Source organism: Lagenorhynchus albirostris, chromosome 12 (genome assembly GCF_949774975.1).
Source record: "Lagenorhynchus albirostris chromosome 12, mLagAlb1.1, whole genome shotgun sequence".
Classification (NCBI taxonomy): Eukaryota; Metazoa; Chordata; class Mammalia; order Artiodactyla; family Delphinidae; genus Lagenorhynchus; species Lagenorhynchus albirostris.
Genome location: NC_083106.1, coordinates 21,005,031 through 21,024,465, shown reverse-complemented (window position 1 = coordinate 21,024,465; position 19,435 = coordinate 21,005,031). Strand labels below are relative to the sequence as shown.

The 19,435-nt window shown below is 36.6% G+C and overlaps 2 protein-coding genes across 4 annotated transcripts in view; one reads left to right on the top strand and one right to left on the bottom strand.

Annotated features, from left to right (window-relative positions):
• Positions 1–19,435, top strand: part of PEX3 (peroxisomal biogenesis factor 3) — a 36,994-nt gene that overhangs the window by 562 nt on the left and 16,997 nt on the right. For both annotated transcript variants that reach the window (XM_060168082.1, XM_060168081.1), the window contains exons 2-4: positions 7,799–7,930; positions 12,519–12,600; positions 18,775–18,818. In XM_060168082.1, coding sequence (XP_060024065.1) covers positions 7,799–7,930; positions 12,519–12,600; positions 18,775–18,818 — 258 coding nt within the window. The remainder of the gene's footprint in view (positions 1–7,798; positions 7,931–12,518; positions 12,601–18,774; positions 18,819–19,435) is intronic.
• The window catches only part of FUCA2 (alpha-L-fucosidase 2), a 57,526-nt gene continuing 42,818 nt past the window's right edge, over positions 4,728–19,435 (bottom strand). The window contains exon 9 of one of the 2 annotated variants that reach the window (XM_060168074.1): positions 4,728–4,850. Coding sequence is in view for 1 of the 2 variants with exons in the window: in XM_060168078.1 (XP_060024061.1) it covers positions 4,849–4,850 (2 nt within the window). In the remaining variant the exon portion in view is untranslated. The remainder of the gene's footprint in view (positions 4,851–19,435) is intronic. The other variant, XM_060168078.1, reaches the window with a different exon arrangement.

The window sequence follows — 19,435 nt, the reverse complement described above, 5'->3', positions numbered from 1 at the left end:
ATTTTTTTTTTTTTTCTGTTTCAAGGCACCGTTCTCTTACATATTTTTTTACTTCTCTTCTATTGTTTTACTGTGAGGTTCTTCGTTTCTGTTTGGTACTTCCAGTACTTTGGCATTCACCGTTCGCAGAAGTTTCATAATACTCGAGGGAAGTTAACTAAAGCCTGCACTTCGAGTTCTTGTTTAAAGTTAAATTGAATTTTTGAAAACAGCACAATTGTACTGAAGGACTGGAAGGTATATGCTAGACAAAGAAACACAAATCAATATTTTAGCTCTGTTTCAGCTGTTTTAGAATACAAACTATGTAGTAAATTATGCAATAAGAAAGTGCTTTCGGGAAGTTGTGCAATCTTCTCAGGATCTTCAAGATTGGGATGAATTCCCACCTAGCTCACATAACTGAGTTGCACAGGCTGAGAGGAGATTTAGAAACAGATTAGACAGCAATCTTGAGAGCCTTTTTCCTCATAAGACAATCATGCAGGGGTCTAAAGGAGAGAATAAAAGGTCTTGTGTGATACAGGAGAAGGAAATGTAGGACTGTTAAGAGGAAATTTTTAGCATTTGAGTTTTTGGAGAAGTATTATCACTGACTACATGCTTTGGTTACAGAAATAGTTAAAAACAAGAGAAGTTTCCCAAAGAATTTGGTTGTTTTTCTCTTACTATTGATTATATTCTATTGCCCCAAAACAATTTGAAATTAGCAATACTCTTAGCATCAATAATTCAGCTCTGTTGATTCTTGAAAATTTGAAACAGGCTTCTTGTTAATGAGGCAAGGAGAATGTTTTTCTCCTCTCTGAGGTCTACCACAGATCAATAATGATTATATGTAAATTTTTTTTTTTTTGCCGTACGCGGCCTTCTCACTGTTGTGACCTCTCCCGTTGCGGAGCACAGGCTCCGGACACGCCGGCTCAGCGGCCATGGCTCACGGGCCCAGCCGCTCCACGTCATGTGGGATCTCGGACTCTCAACCACTGCGCCACCAGGGAAACCCTCGATTATATGTAAATTTTAATGGCATTCTTTGAAAAATTCTTTATAGATAAAATATATTTTCTAATATCTTCATGCACTGATATCTAATGTATATCTAAATTACACAAAGACTACTGAGTCCACTTTATTTGTAGAAACTAATGATTTATGTGTGATGGAAGAAGTATAAATAAAATATTTTTGCCTCTACTGAAGGAAAGAAAATAGTATCTCTTTAGCTATCTCAGAAAAAATAGCATACCCCGTCAGATTTATGGAACAACCTAATGGTAGATTAGATATAATCATAGGGGAAGCAAAAGAGTACACTTAAGAGACAGTTATAGGTGTGATGAATTGGGAGATTGGGATTGACATATATACACTAATATGTATAAAATGGATAACTAATAAGAACCTGCTGTATAAAAAAATAAATAAAATTCAAAAATTCAAAAAAGAAAGATAGTTATAGATTTTTTTCAAAAATCTATTGAGAGCTTTATAGTTAGAGATTAAGAGGAATGAGAAAGGGGGGAAGAGGTTCAGAGGAACAGAAAAAGAAAATAATCCTAGTGTTTTATAACAAGAATGGATGTCAGTCGAAAAAGAAAAAAGAGTAGATGACCATGATTGGCATTTGTTTGAGCCTCATAGTCTTTCTGCTTCAAGGGAAAGGTCCTATAACATGGTACATATCAGTTAATCAATTTTAAGAAATATTTATCCAGTGCCTGTAGTGTTGAAGGTAATATTATTGGAAATACAAGATTTACAGAGATTTTTAATAGTAATAGCTACCATTTTGTGGGTGCCCAATGGGCCCTGTATTAAGCTCTTCTATTCAGTGGGGATGATGACAGGATAGTTATTGTTATCCCCATTCAAAAATGTGGGAACCAGAGTGCTAAGAATTTAAAAACTTGTTGAGGTTCCCAGAGTTAGGAACAGGGAAGCTAGAACTCAAACCCAGGTGTGTTAGATCCCGAAGCACATTCTCTTTCCACAGTACACCACTCTTGTCTTCATGGACTTTATGGTCTAAAAGGAATGAAAACAAATGACTTAGTTTGTTCAGGCTGCTATAACAAATACCACAGACTGGGTGGCTTATAAACAACAGAAATTTATTTCTCCCAGTTCTGGAGTCTGGAAGTCTAAGGTCAGGGTACAAGCATGGTTAGGTGAAGGTCCGCTTCGGGGTTGCAGACTTCTTGTAGTCTCACATGGCAGAAGGGGCTAGGGATCTCTGTGAAGGCCCTTTGATAAGAACACTAATCTCGGGCTTCCCTGGTGGCGCAGTGGTTGAGAGTCCGCCTGCCGATGCAGGGGACACGGGTTCGTGCCCCGGTCCGGGAGGATCCCACATGCCGCAGAGCGGCTGGGCCCGTGAGCCATGGCCGCTGAGCCTGCGCGTCCGGAGCCTCTGCTCCGCAGCGGGAGAGGCCACAACAGTGAGAGGCCCGCGTACCGCAAAAAGAAAAAACCCACTAATCTCATTCTTGAGAGCCCCACCGTCATGCCCTAAGTGCCTCCCAAAGACTCCCACCTCCTAATACCATCACATAGGGCATTAGAATTTCAACATATGAATTTAGGGGAGACACAAACATTCAAACCACAGCAAGAAGCATACAAATAATTAAAATACAAAACAATAAGACCTGAAAAATGCTGTATATATCAAACTGGCAGATAGCCTGTGCAGTTGGAAATAATTAGGAAAGCGCTTCATGGAAGAAGTAGCACATTTTGACAGATTTGCAAACTAGGTAAGATATCAACTTGCATGCTCAAGAATCTTGGCCATTCAGTGGTGGGGAAAAAACTAATGTTTGGTCTCTTTGGTTTTTCATTCATTCAACAAACATTTGAATTAGAGGGCCTACTCTCTCTATATTGGGCTCTGGTCATACACAGGAATAAGATACAATTCTTGACCTTGAGGAACTCATAGTGCAGTCCAGAAAGCAGAAATGGAAATAAACAAAAGTAGTACAGTGATAGTATTAGAGTACCATAATAGAGCAGGGTTCTGTGGGAGCATAGAGAGAGAGAATAATGGAGGTGTTCAGCAAGCCTCCCTTAAGAATCCACTGGAGGGACTTCCCTGGTGGTGCAGTGGTTAAGAATCTGCCTGCCAATGTAGGGGACACAGGTTCGATCCGTAGTCTGGGAAGATAACACATGCCATGGAGCAACTAAGCCCACAAGCCACAACTACTGAAGCCTGCGTGCCTAAGAGCCCGTGCTCCGCAACAAGAGAAGCCACCGCAATGAGAAGCCCACGCACCACAATGAAGAGTAGCCCCCACTTGACACGACTAGAGAAAGCCCGTGTGCAGCAGCGAAGACCCAACGCAGCCCAAAATTAATCAATTATTTATTTATTTATTTTAAAAAGAATCCGCTGGAGTTACAGCTAGCAAAGTAGAAGGGGGCACAACAGGTAAAGGGGTTGCTCAGCAGATTCAGAGACCTTGTTTTTGGTGAATCAAAGTGTATTTCACTATGGCTAAGTGCAAGGAACAAATGGGGAGTGGCAAAAGATAAATTTGGAGAAGTAGCTAGAGTGCAGATTGTGAAGGGCCTTCCTTATTGTGCCATTCTACAGAATTTGGAGCTTCTCAGACTTTAGTATGGATAAAAATCACTGAAGGGACTTAATGAAAATATAGAATTCTTTCTCCGAGATTCTGATTCTTTAGGTCCAGAGTACAGTTCATTAATTCTTTAATTCATTCAACAAATATTTATTGAGCTCCAATTGTGTACCAATATTATATATTGGGGGTACAGCATCATATAAGACAAAACATTTGGGGATGTTTTCAAGGAACTTCCTTAAAGGCTACTTTTTTTTTTTTTGCGGTACGCGGGCCTCTCACTGTTGTGGCCTCTCCCGTTGCGGAGCACAGGCTCCGGACGCGCAGGCTCAGCGGCCATGGCTCACGGGCCCAGCCGCTCGGCGGCATGTGGGATCTTCCCGGACTGGGGCACGAACCCGCGTCCCCTGCATCGGCAGGTGGACTCTCAACCACTGCGCCACCAGGAGAGCCCCAAGGCTACATTTTTAACAAGTACCCCATCAGTAATTCTGATGTAAGTGGAACAGGGACTGTACATTAAGAAATGATGGCAGGGTGTTGAAGAATTCTAAATATGGCAGTAGTACAGTCAGATTTAAGTTTTAGAAAATCACTTTGCATATAAAAGATGGATTGGAAAGGTGTGAGACCAGAAACAAAGGAGAGTTAGGAAGCTGTTAAACCTGTTCAAGAGCATTAATAATCTGGGTCTGAATGAAGACAGTGGTAGAGAAGTGGACTAAAGTGGCAAAGTTTAGAAAATATTTCTGAAATAGAATCAGAATAGAAGGGTTTGGTGGTCTTTTGTATGGGAGTGAAGTTAATAGATTATTTTCAAACCCTTATTGACGTTATTAACCTAGTAAAATAGTTATACTGAAGGATTTTCATCCATTAAGGCACTAAGTGATGGTTTTAGAAAACCAAATTCGTAATATGGGAAGGCTAGAAGATATTTTGCTTTACCAGCAGTGTTCTGAAAGGAAACGTCAAAACATTTTACATTTATTCTTTGAGATATTTAGTGAATGTTTTCATTATTCATAAATAAAGTCATAGCTAAAGAAGAAACTTTAAAGCTCATATAATCCCAGCCTTTCATTTTATGAAGAAATTTAGACCCAGAGAGAGGAAAGACTTGCTTAAAGTTACCTGCCTAGTTGGTGCCACAGCCATCAGTATGTACTCTCTTCTGGGCCAAACTTCAGGCAGCAAGTCAGGTGTATCCTGAACTCCACATTTTAGGTAATGAATTCTCTGCCTTCATTCTTACTTCTGTAGGGAAACAAATCAGACAAAATCAGAATTTATGAATTTTGCAAATGAGAGCCTGGGTAAATTAGTCCTTGTATAGGAATTTACTTCAGTGCTAACTCGAGGAAAATAATGGATTGTGGGATTTTAGCCTAATGCCTTGTATCAGTTTGCTAGGGCTGCCATAACGAAGTACCACAAACTGAGTTGCTTAAGCAACAGAAATGTATTGTCTCTCAATTTTGGAGGCCAGAAATCCAAGATCAATGTGTTGGCAGGATTTGTTCCGTCTCAGGGCTTTAAGAGAGGATCTGTTCCAGGCCCTTCTCCTTGGCTTGTAGATAACTTTCTCCTCCCTGTGTCTTTACATCATCTTTCCTGTACACATGTCTATGTCCAAATTTCCCGTTCTTATAAGAACACCAGTCGTACTGGATTAGGCTCACCTTAGTGGGCCTTTTAACTTGATTATCTCTGCAAAGACCCTATCTCCAAATAATGTCACTTTCTGAAGTACTAGAGCTTCAACATGTTAATTTGGGCTAGGATACACTTCAACCCATAATAATTTATCTTTTAGCTTTAGTAAGAATATATTACATTTACCAAATTAAACACAGTACAGTTAGTTGACCCTTGAACAAAACAGGTTTGAACTGCACAGGGCCACTTACACAATACATTTGACCTTTGAACAACTCAGATTTGGACTGTGCAAGGCCACTTATATGCAGACTTTTTTCAGTAAACACTGCAGCACAACAGATCCTCGGTTGAATCCAAGGGCACAGAACTATGAATTGAGCCCACTGTAAAGTTACAAGCAGATTTTCCACTTCTGAAGGGAGTGTTCTGCACCCCTAACCCTGGAGTCGTTCAGAGGTCAACTGTAGTTCCTAAAGTGTTTTTGTCAGACACTGTTGAAAATCTAATGAAAGCAGTGGACCTTCTCCCCAGGAAAACACATAGACCAATCAAATTTACTATTATTCCAGAAAATTCTTAACTATACAAGGGGTGTCATTGCAGCATTTCATTTTACGCTATTATTATTATTTGAGAAATAATAATCATTTTACACATAACTTTTAGCCATCTGTTGTGCAAATAAAATAGAAGCAATTCATTGAGAAGTAGTTATTATCTAAGAGTTGCCTGTCAAAGGGTTACTTCGTGAAACGTAAGTCAGTTGCTTCATTCTGTTAGTATTATGGCGCTGTCTTCAGTTTATTGAGGATGAATTACAAGAAAGGTAGCTCTGAAGACATTTATATGAATTTTTATTTATTCTTTAAGGAGATTGTAATACATTTTTTGCATCTAGACCTAACAGCAGTCACACTTTATTTCTAATTATTTGTAGCACATACTCTTTCAATGTCTTTTTAAGACATATAACATGTTATCAGTTCATCTGTATTGCTTACACTAGTGAAAATAATTCAGGATACGTGTTTGCTTTGCAGTTCTTAGTGGGCTTCCTCCTTCCCACCTGTGACAAACAGACCAAATCCAGTTATTTCGGTCATGTACAATTCTTATGTTCTTTCTTGTTATATTGGAGGCTACAGACAGTTGGAGGTAGGTGAGGATTAGTTATTCTCCTACAGCCTTGTTGCCAGGTTATCATGAAACAAATTCTGGCTCACATTAAAACATCTATTATCAAGGATAGATAAAACAGTATCATAACTTGTTCTATAAGCTCATTGAAATCCCATTGTCCTTTCTTTGTGCTACAACAGCACCATGCATAAACGATTTACCCAAAGCAAATGCAACAGTATTCTAGATGTAGGATTCTGCTGGCCATGTGGTTAACCCTCTTGACTAAGAATCCTTCGAACTAGCAGCTGAGGATCCGAGACTAAGCCATTCCTAAGGGTTAAGGACTTTCTCGTATATTCTTGTTCAAATGAATATTACTAAAATGTTTCAGCTAACCCAGTATCTTAAACACCAGTCATTTAATCTGTGAAAAGCCATTTCTGATATTCATTTTGCTAGGTTAGTTGAAATGCTTAAACCTTGAACTATGGCTTTTGATCAAATGCTAACTAACCACGCTGGAGTGTTAACATTCCCAGTCAGGACAACTGAATGCCTATAAGGTATGACCAAAATGTGCACATTTTATATTATACTGTCTATACTGAAATGTGTTAAAGTAAATTACAGGCTGTAAGACCCCACCTATATTTTTATATCATAGTGTCATAATTTAGGAATTTTTGTACCCTTTTCACCTTCCCTTTTTCACTTAAGTTTCTAGTTTTAGATGTCTGCTTGACAACCTACCTTCCTTTTATTCTTCCTTTTAAATTTTTTCTTATATTTTTAAAAAGTATTATATTTTGGTTGAAGAAAATGTGTAAACCATAGAGAAGCAAGAAGAAGGAAAAAAATCACCTGCTATCCCACTATTTAGCAATGATCATTGTTTAATATATGTAAGAAATTAAAATCCATCTGTTGTCATATATGTTTATTTACATTAAAAAGCAAAACTTCTAGGATCTTATTTTATCCTCTAACACTATAACATGGATGTTTCCTTAAGTCATTAACTATTTAGCAATGTAGCTTTTAATAGCTACGTAAGAGTCCATTGTATGGCTAGACCATAATGTATTTAAACAGTTCCCTTTTGCTGGACATTTAGAATATCTCCAGTTCACTATTAAAGGCATTGCCTTACTTTGTAGATTTAATTCCTTTCTGTTTCTTTAGACCTAGTCTTTATGTACCCATCTATCATTGGCTTTTAAAATGCCAGTCTCCTTTTCCTTCTCTTCAGGTTGCAATTCTTATACAGTTCTTTAATTTAGGTTCTTAAAAGTTGTAATTTTTAGCTTTTCACTAATATAAGCCTCATATTTGGATAAGGTGGGTTAAAAATACTGTTTAGAATTTTTAATACTCTAATTAACTGCATTGATATACTAACTTGTTTTAAAAAATAATTTTAGGAATATATATCCTGGGGAAATATGGACAGAAGAAAATCAGAGAAATACAAGAAAGGGAGGCTGCAGAATACATTGCCCAAGCACGACGACAATATCATTTTGAAAGTAACCAGAGGACTTGCAATATGACAGGTAAGACAAAGAGAACTATTTATACATGTATAAAGTTGCTTGATGATTTATATTAATTTGCATACCTCCAGGACCAAAGTTAGAGGAAAAGGCAAAAATGCTAAATCTAGCAAGTATTTACATGATTTAACTGAAATACATCGTTTAATGTGGATTTGGAAAATCAATGTAAATTAATATGCAACATAGATGCTTGTTCATTCATTTTATTTATTCATTCAGCAAATACTCAACAGTACTCAGCACTGGGGAAACAGAAGGTGAACAATTTGGTCAATTTTGTGAAAAAACAAAAACCTGACCTTCAGAGTTTATTCACTAGTGAGAGAAGAAGATGATAAACAACAGATAAATGACTTTAGGCAGTGATGACTGCTTACAAGAGAATGAGCTGTGTGAGGGGTGGGGTGCTCTTTAAGGTGGGGCAACCAGGAGTCAGACCTCTTTAAGGAAGTGACATTTGAGGAGAAATTAAATGATACAATGGAGGGAGCCATACAAAATGCTTGTGGTGGGAACAAGCTTGGCATATTTGAGAAATAGCGAAAAAGGCTGTGTAGTTAGAGTAGCATGAGCAATGGAAGAAGAGTGATAGGAGACAGGGCTGCAGGAGTGGGCCTGATGCCATTGGGCCATGTATGTCATAGTAAAGAATTTCTTACATTAACAAGGCACCTAGAGACCTGTAAGTCTAACACAATAGTATACACTCAGTGTTAATCAGTGGTAATAATTTAATCTCCAGAGCTAGAAACCTACTGGGAAGATGCTATAACAAAATCAGCTGCCCATATTTGAAGAAAACAAGGTGTTACGTTATAATTGGCATAACTCCTTGAAGAATGAGTTCTCAAATCCATGTCAAACTTGTTTTTCTTTGTTATTGTTTGAAGCTTAATGCTTTTCTACCATTTCTTTCAAGAACAATTAATTTAGAAAAAAATTTATAAAGGTAGGTTCTCTTTGTTCAATTTTAAAAGTAGAATATTTTTTCAAGGTTGGAAGAACTTTGTTTTTAGTTCAGTCTCATTTGATAAAGAGGCTGGGATTAAGAAGGTTAAGAGACACATTGCATTTCAGCTGGAGTATGATTTTTTTTTTTTTTTTTTTGTCTGTGCCATGCGGCATGTGGGATCTTAGTTCCCCTACCTGGGATTGAACACGTGCCCCCTGCATTGGGAGTGCAGAGTCTTAACCACTGGACTGCCAGGGAAGTCCCATGATTTTTAATGTTTGAAATAATAATACTTCAATCTATAAAGCAAAAATTAATCATAAATGCTGTGTAAAATGGCAACTCAGATAAGGTACAGTAAGTAAGAGCACAGGCCCAAGGGTGAGGCAGATCTGGTTCCGTTCCTAGTTTTGCCTTGTAATATCTGTGTGTCTTTGGGCAAATCTAAATCTAGTTCTTTCCTCTATAAAATGATCATCATAAAACCCACTTCATAAATGTTTTATGAGAATGCAGTAATTCATATAAAGTGCTTGGTACATAATTAATACTCAGTAACATAACTTTTTAAAAATTACACAATTCTTTAAATCAATATTTAGCATTCAATGTAGTGGTACTACCAAGGACATTTTAATGAATTTTTAAAGAATAAGAGCAGTCCATTTCTTTTTTTTCTTTTCTTTTTGTTTAATTGAATGAAAAATTATTTAGTGCTTTACAGTTTTCAAAAGTTTCACATACATGATTTCATATAATCCCAAAATAATCCTTTTTTTTTCCTACCCCTGTACTGCCCCTGCCCCTTCCCTCTCCCCACTGTTAACCACTAGTTTAAGAACAGTTCATTTCCAGTTATTACTCAAATTTTCAAAAAATGAAAAATGCTGACTTCTGGGATCTCAAAATACATCTTAGTTTGACATGGACCCTTGTGTCAGTTTAGGTGCTCTGGGAAGCACAGCTAAAATGGGATTAGATGTGCAGGAGACTGACTGGGGGGAACACCCATGCAGAATAAAGAGGAGGGAGGAGAAGTAAGCAAGGAAAGCCTTTAGACCACCATACAGGTCTGATAGTTGTGAATAGAATGGGCAGAGGAAGGAAGGTTAGGTAAGAAGAGTCTCTGAGTACAGCACGGTTTTAAGAAAGTTTTGGCAGGCCAGTCGGGAGTCCTCAAGCCTAAGTTCCCTGGTAGAGGAGTCCCTCAGGATCGGGCCTGCTTTAGTATCCCCACCAAGCACTGTCACTGGCTGAGAGCGGTGTAGATCCAGAGGGGTGGCAGCTGGAGCTGACAGCTAATTATGCTCCTCCCAGCAGAAGATGCGAGCAGCACATTTCCATGACCATCACACCCCTCTGATGAATGCATAGCTGATACAGGCAGTTAGAACTAAAATATGGTGCCCACTAAGAGCCAAAGTATAGGTTCACTGAAAAGATTTCCAGATTAGCTTTCTGATATGTATTGATAATGGGGTTACAAATCATATAATTAAATTTCTATTCTTTTGAATAAGATGTAATGGACATACTAGAAAAATTTAGTACTTTTAGGTAAATATAATCAGTTTTTTAACCCAAGAAGTTGGCCCCAACTTGAAAGATAGTATCTAATGGAATGCTTCTGTGCCCTGCCCATTGTCTCTACCATCTTCATGATTTTACTAAAGATTTGGGAGAAGTGCTTATTAAATTTACACATGACACAACGCTTGGATGCATAACTGACACCACAAATGAAGTTTTGGGATGCAAAATAGTCTAGTCCCGTTTAAGTGCTAGACTGGGATAAAAGAATTGTTCTGCATTAAAAGTCAATTGTACTGATACAGAATTATCCAAGCTTGCTTAAAAACAGGAGGTATGAGGAAAGATTGGGAATTCTAGTTGAACATAAGCTTGTTATGAACCAGAGTATGATGTGACTTATGAAAATACTAATTTAATCTTAGACTGAAGTAATAAAGTCTGTGGTTCAGCTCAAGGGTAGTTATAACATGCTCTGTGGTAGTCAGAGCAGAGGTCCATTTCTGCCTGTCACATGTTAAGAAGATACAAACTGGCATGTGTCAGAAGAAGCCAAGTAAGGATAATAATAAAAAGAGCTAACACTTGCTGAGCATTTCCATGTGTAAAGAAGCACTGTTCTAATGCCTTTTATCCTTAATCCTTACAACAGTCTTGTAAGGTAGATCCACTGTCATCCCCAGTTTACAGATGAGGAAACTGAGGCACAGAGAAGTTAAATAATTTGCTCAGGGTCACACAGATTCAAGGCTGGTGAAGGGTTGTCCTGTGATTTGTGGTTGGACTGGGGGTGTTTATCATGGAGACCAGGTGGCTAAAGCAAGACATGAAAGCTGTATTCAACTCAATACAGAAACATATTTGTTCAGTGTTAGTACAGATGGCTAGAAGAGAAGAATAGCCTTGTCTTTGATTGAGTATGCTGAAGTGGAAAGTCAGAAGCTCTTATCTCTCAGGAGAATTATTGAAGAGATTCCTCTTAAATCATGTTGTCATACCACATAATCTTTAAAGTTCCCTACTACTTTTTCTGAATTTAGGACTCTAGTGTTGCTTTTTCTTGGTAAGATAAAATACCGTGTTTAGGCTAGATATACATACCACGGACACTAAAAGAGAAACCACGTTTTACATTGACTGAGCTGCTACTTTAGTTAGTGGTCTAAACAACTTAGGTGATTTAATCATGTATCTTGAGGAAATGTGCTGAAGCTACACAATGCAGCACTGAAATAAATGTTTAGAGTAGGTTAAAAGCTGAATTTTCTATTGAAAAAAAATAACATGGATCTTGTCATTAATATCTTGCCTTGTCAAGAAGTAAAAATCATACACTAAAGTTTTCCCTTTTAGAATATGGCATTTGTAATCTCTTGATATTTTTTCATTTTGTTGTCACTACTTCTTTAGTAGTTTTTAAATTTATGTATGTACATTTCACCAACATTTCTTATACCATGCATAGAGCCATAAATAAATAACTCCCGTAAATTACATGCAGTCTTTTTTTCCATAGAGTATTATATCTTATTGTATCTTCATGTTGGTATTCGAACAATAGCCATTGTCAAAACCAAAACTACAACTCGGCAGCTCTTAATCCCTAGCCTGATGCACTTTTGTCTAGGTCGTAACAAATGCCTGTTGCTTTGTAGTAGTTAAGAAATAAATGTTTTCTAAAATTAGAAATAAAATGTGAAGCAAGAAGTATAGCTAAAGACAAAAGATCATTTTATTGAATCAGAAATAAACATTTATTGTAAAAGATCTGGGGAAAAAAAAAAGAATTATCCATAGTCTGTAGCCCAAAGACCAACACTGTTAACATTTGGTAATAATTCTTCCCATTCTTTCTTCTACGTGTACTTGTTTGCATCACTATGATCATCACATGTATATGCATAATTTTGCTTCACATGAGCAGATAAATGATTTATTAGTATGTAACTGGTTTTTATTCTTAATAATAATTTGAAAGCCCTGACCTTCCTTACCAACCCTTGATAGTTGCTAGTCCTGTCATATAGCCTAAAACAATGTGCATTTCTCAGTGAAGGCAGTCCTATCACTTGTGACCTTTTTAATTTTCTGTTTGTATTATAGTGCTGTCCATGCTTCCAACACTGAGAGAGGCCTTAATGCAGCAACTCAATTCTGAGAGCCTTACAGCTCTGCTAAAAAACAGGTAAATGCAAGTTACAGCCATTCTCATGTATATATTGCACTGAAAATTTATAGAATGTAACTGAAATAGTTTTCAAAAGTCTTTGTTTTCTTATTTTTCTTTCTATTTAGAGCTTATAATAAATAAGCTCATTTAGAAAAAAATATTTACTTACGATATCATTTAATTAATATTTTGTCCATTTATTTATGTTCTACCTTGGTGTGCAAAGTATTTAGGGTGACAATATTTGTATGTATTCTGGTTTTCATATGAAGAGATCTTCTGTCACTCTGACACTTTTTCAGAAATTTAATTATGGAGTACTTAGGGAATGTGTTCCTGAACCAGATGTTGTGAAGCGACAGTAATGTTAAATATTAAATATTAACTCTTTAATATTCTTAAAGAGTTTACAGCGTACTAGCTAAAGCATGTGAACATACATTTTAAATAACTAAAGCATATGAACTGACATTTTATATCATTAACAAAATGAAGTACAAATATAACATGAACATATGATAATGATAATTTATCTTACCATGACAGTGTACTGTGTACAAAGCACTTTCATACATAGGACCTTGTATGTGGAGAGTAGTGTGTATTGGAGTATTGTAATTTAGTGTGATGCTGTGTTAGTTTGAGAAGACTTCCAGAAGGAAATGGCTTCTTTTAATGAACAAGAAGGGGGGTGGAGGGGAATGGTTTCACTAAATATATTTTAATCATTGTGGCCTTATCGAAAGATATTCATTTTCCTTGTAATCATCCTCCAGTAGTCAGGGGAAAGAAAGTGCTCTTTCTGGGGTGTCTCTTTGTGCCAGGCCCAGTGCTAGATACATTACTCCCATTTAATTTCCACAGTATCCTTGTGAGGCAGATTTTTTTTTTAACATCTTTATTGGAGTATAATTGCTTTACAATGGTGTGTTAGTTTCTGCTTTATAACAAAGTGAATCAGCTATACATATACATATATCCCCATATCTCCTCCCTCTTGCGTCTCCCTCCCACCCTCCCTATCCCACCCCTCTAGGTGGTCACAAAGCACCGAGCTGATCTCCCTGTGCTATGCGGCAGCTTCCCACTAGCTATCTATTTTACATTTGGTAGTGTATATATGTCCATGCCACTCTCTCACTTCGTCCCAGCTTACCCTTCCTCCTCCCCGTGGCCTCAAGTCCATTCTCTGCATCTGCATCTTTATTCCTGTCCTGCCCCTATGTTCTTCATAACCATTTTTTTCTTTAAATTCCGTATATATGTGTTAGCATACAGTATTTGTTTTTCTCTTTCTGACTTACTTCACTCTGTATGACAGACTCTAGGTCCATCCACCTCACTACAAATGACCCAATTTCGTTTCTTTTTATGGCTGAGTAATATTCCATTGTATATATGTGCCACATCTCCTTTATCCATTCATCTGTCTATGGACACTTAGGTTGCTTCTGAGGCAGATATTATTAACTCCATTTTGCAGATAGGAATTTAGTGCTCAGGCAGGTTACGCAGCAAGCTGGAAAATTTCTTTGAAGACACTTTCTGTGGTCAGACAATACCTCCCAAAATAACAGTGAATTTATATACAGTTGGTTTGTGTACTTTTTTTGGATGGGGGTATAAATTGTAATTTTTTTATTAGAAAACAAATATACAACTTGGAATGGATTTGAAGCAAATTGTGTCATAACAGTTTTTAAGTGGCTAAAACAAAGTTTAAAAATCAAGTAACAGGGACTTCCCTGGTGGTCCAGTGGTTAAGAATCCGTCTTCCAACACAGGGGATGCAGGTTCAATCCCTGGTCAGCGAGCTAAGATCCCACACGCCATGGGACAACTAAGCCTGCGCGTCGCAACTACTGAGCCTGCACACCACAACTACTGAGACTGCGCGCCACAACTAGAGAGAAAGCCCACACACACGCCACAACAAAGAGCCCACGTACTGCAACAAAAGATTCCACATGCTGCAGCTAAGACCCAACGCAGCCAACAATAAAAATAGATTTTAAAAAAATAAATAAAAATCAAGTAACAGTAAAAGATAAATGTATGAGTACCTGGATAATACACCCATTTTGCAATAGTGCAGCTTTTAAATACATATTATTGACTGTCCATAATCCACGCAAAGTTACAACTCTGCACTTCAACAACATGATGACAGTCCCTAAAGAAAACTACTTTAAAAAAGGCATAACCTAGATATTCCCTCATTCAACCAACTGATCAGGTTTTTTAATCTGATTAAAGTATAATGCTAGTGATAAGAATTTTTTCCTTAGTTTCATGATTCTTAGAGGCTGACACACTTTTACTACTACTTATGGATGTAAGGTTTGGTTTATAAATTAGTTCATGTGATTATATAAAGAAGAAACATATAGAAAAATAAATTTTAATTGCCTTAAGTTTTAGTCTTACTGAGAAGGCAAGACAAATGAAATAAGTGATACACTTTTATAAAAGCAACACAGAAACACACACATTAAACATAAGTGGGATTCTTTCTTGGTAACCCTGTTTCCCGTAAGGCCCTACATTCCCTGTGTTTTGGAGGATTTAAGATAATTAAGGTCTCTTTCTCTCTAAGACTTTGTCATCCAAAGGAGGAATTAGATGAAATAAATTGTCATAATTCAAGACATACTATGGTTAGTCTGTGGTAAAAAGTAAAAGCAAAATGTGGGAGAAAATGTGGGAGGCTAGAGAGCAAAGGGATTAATGATGGGTAATCCTGGATAGCTTTAAAGAAAAGGCGTGAGCCCTCTTCTCTTTATAACACAGGAGAATTTTTTAAATTCTTGGAAGGGTAAGATGCACAACAGTTCTCCTCATTGCCTGTTTCCTCTTTAAACATCTCTGTGTTATTTTTTCTTTCCTTTCTTTTGATTTGAAATTACTATTTGCAGTTTGGGGGCTGGGGGAGGGGAGAATGTCCATTTGAGAAGTATTTGCATAAAGAGACACTTGAGCCCTTACAAAGTGTGATTAAAGTAAGGCCTCCAATCTTATGACTGCTTTTGTATTGGTTTTCAATCAACTCCGGCCTCATATAAGCCTGTCAAGCAAGTTAATTTTCTCCTTGAACTAATTGTGATAATAACTAATCAGAAATAAATGAAAGGTTTGATAGTCTTATTTTATCAGTTTTATAGTAGCAAATAAACAACACTGCCTTTAATATTTGGCATTCTTATTGATGATTGATAATGGCAGTGTAGTTTCAATGGCAAAGGATCTTAAACATCCTTCATCACAAGACAGGTAGAACACTTTGAAAGGATTAGTTTAATTCTTAAACATATTTTGGTAATATTAAAGAGTCTGATTGTATTTAACTTGAAGTTGGTTTCCATCAGACAAATCATTTGAAAGGAATCTTGGCCTAGAAAGTACTTTCCTCTGTTCTACATAGGTCTGGAATCAGAATCTTTAAAACAGATAAGGTGAATTTTTTTTTTCATTTTTTGTAAATGTATATATTAAAAGTGATTACCACAGTCAAGCTAATTAACATATCCATCACCTCATGTAGTTACCATTTTTTTGGTGTGTGGTGAGAACACTTAACATCTATTCTCAGGAAATTTCAAGTATACGAAAGCATTATTATCAACTGTATTCACCGTGCTGTACATTAGGTCTCATAACTCAATTAAATCTACTTTTAAGTCTGATAGTGGTGAATGTCAACATGAAGAAATGTCCTGCATGGCTATAATTCGGTCCTGTCCCACCAAAATCATGCCCAATAAGTACAGTTTCCAGACAGATACCCTAGTTTGCCCTTCCACAGCCTGCTGCTGTTAAGCACTTCCTGTGTTAAAATTTTGGAACCACTGTTTTCTTATCTTGTTTCATTTAGAATTTCTATAAGAATCACTTTGAAATTTATCTTAGATAACATTCAAAAGAAGTGATTTACTTGCATTAAAATACCTAACCCTTGAATTGTGGTTGATTCCCAGTTTAATATGGGACTAAAATATGGTGTTCTGCCACAAGGCCTGAACAGTAGCGTAAGGTTGCATCAGGGCCTGGTAGGATTTTCTCCATATATCTACCACACTTGTGCCATCTAGGAAAGGGACACCTGAAGCTCTACAGTCTCTCCAGTGCCAAAGAAAGATAAGAAGCTAGTAATATCCCACAATTGTAATGGTAACTCATTGTCTGATTATAATTATAAAGAATATGGGATTGTATTTTTTGTATCTTTGTGGTTTTTTAATTTGACTTTTCTAGTAATTCATTTTTATTTTATTTTACCAAACTGTTCATCTGTGACAGATTAGAAACAAGAAAAATACCTGGTCCTACCACAAAGGTGATTTGAAAAGCCCTGAACTTCATCCACATAGTATACACACACAGTGAGTGGAGTACTATGCCATGGTTTTTAAAAAAAACAAAAAAACAACGATGGCTACTATCTCTATACTATTATGGAATGATCCCCAGGATATATTGTTATATTTTTTTAAAAGATAAAGGAAAATGTGTATAGAATGCCACCATTTATCTAAGGGGGCAGATATGAATATATATACATATTTGCCTATATAAAGGAAAACAATGGGAAGTTAAAGTATATTTTTTTAATAGTTACCTATGAAGAAGAAAAAGAATAAAGGTGGGTAGGAATGGACTTCTTTGAATATACTGTGTTGTATAAATTTGAGTTTGGAACCATATAAATATTTTACATATTTATAAAACTATGTTTAGTGTTTAAAAAGCAATGTTTAAAAAGTAATAGTAAAATAAATGAAATTAACCCAAATGCGTATCTAGTTGGTGTTGTAATCACAAAAAGAGAAGCTATGCCAAGTGACTTTAAAATAGAAATTTGAGGGCTTCCCTGGTGGCGCAGTGGTTGAGAATCTGCCTGCCAATGCAGGGGACACGGGTTCGAGCCCTGGTCTGGGAAGATCCCACATGCCGCGGAGCAGCTAGCCCCGTGAGCCACAATTACTGAGCCTGCGCATCTGGAGCCTGTGCTCCGCAACGAGAGACGCCTCCATAGTGAGAGGCCTGCGCACCGCGATGAGGAGTGGCCCCCACTTGCCGCAACTAGAGAAAGCCTTCGCACAGAAAGACCCAACACAGCCATAAATAAATTAATTAATTAATTAAAAAAATAGAAATTTGGCTGTGTGTTTTTAGTGGGATATATACTCTTAGAGCATACAGAATTGAAAAAAAAAAACTTAAAACTCTTTTCACTGTTGCTATTGCTATTCTGAGACTGTTGTCCATAGAGTGAGGGATGAAGCAAATTAGTAATTATGTTAGTTTCACTGATTTCTAGTGTGAGCAAAAAGAAATACAGATGTAAGAACAATGAGATTGTTAAAAAACCCAGTGGTCCTAATTTTGAATTAGAAGTATCAATATGAATTCATGATGTATTTTATCTCTTTGAATATATGTTCATATAAATAAATAAATACATACATATATTGATATTTACTAGCTTAGTCTACTGAAAAGGCTTAGAAATAATGACCTACCCAGTAGCAATGAACATCCTTAATCAAAGGATTAAGTCTCAGACTACCATTTTCCACTACTAGGAACCAGGACTCTCAGAGAAATGGATGATTTCAGGTTTGCAGCAAGAATTGAACAAGATGAACCCAGAACAGCTTTTTATGTCAGAGAGCAAGGAAGTTGTCAAAGACTAAAAGGGGTCGTGTCAAAAGGACTTCGGAACTAACCTGAATAGTCCCACAATAGTTAAAGATGGGCAGTTTGAACATCAGTAAGGATAATAGCTACAGTGGGTAGAAACACATCAAACACACATTTAAATGCATGTGTTTGTAATGATACTTGTATACAAAAAATACTTCATTACTTACCTTTGAAGAGTTATAGAACCTACTGCATTATTTATAAAACAGTAAATAAGGGAAAGAAATAAATATTCCTGCTTTTCCTGTATGATTTTATAATATGCATATGCTCAGAAGGAGGAGAAAGACTGGAAGGATATACACCAGGATACTATGAAAATGGTTGTTATTATCAGTTACTGAAATTACAGTTGTTTTTACTATATTTTATGGGCTTTGTTTTCTGCAGTTATCCTGTGATAAAATATAATTAAGTATAGAGCTGTAAAGTTCAAAGTTTTCTGTTAGATTACCTATATTATTATTTTCTGATATTTTTCTTTAGGCCTTCAAACAAGCTAGACATATGGGAGGATCTGAAGATAATAAGTAAGCCTGCGTATTCTGTGCAACAGCACAGCCTTAAAATATTTTTAATGGAAAATTTTTGTACTCTATTATGTGGGTAACTCTTCTTTACCTATCTCATAGAGTTTTTTTCAGATTAAATAATTCTCATAAAGCAAGTAGATCAATGGTCATAGAAACTACTCAATAAATATTAGCGGTGGTGGTGGTATTGTTATGATAATATGTAAACCTGTCCTAGACTACATATATGCATATTAGGTACTGATATCTACAATATATACTTTGAAGGAAGTTTTTACTCCAACCCAGATAGTAACTTTACTTTGATATTGTATGCAGACTTTGATTAGCGATAAAAATTTGTAGCAGAAAGCTGCCCTAGAAGAGATGTATCTTCATGTCTCAGAATTATTCCTGTGTTTTCCTATCCATTCAACTAATCCTTATCAACTGAATCATGCTTAAACTTTGCCTATTTGAAAATGAACTAAACTTTTGTACTACTGTCTGTCAGTTATTCCTGTGTTTTCCTATCCATTCAACTAATCCTTATCAACTGAATCATGCTTAAACTTTGCCTATTTGAAAATGAACTAAACTTTTGTACTACCCTGTATTTCCTTTCAGCTATTGTA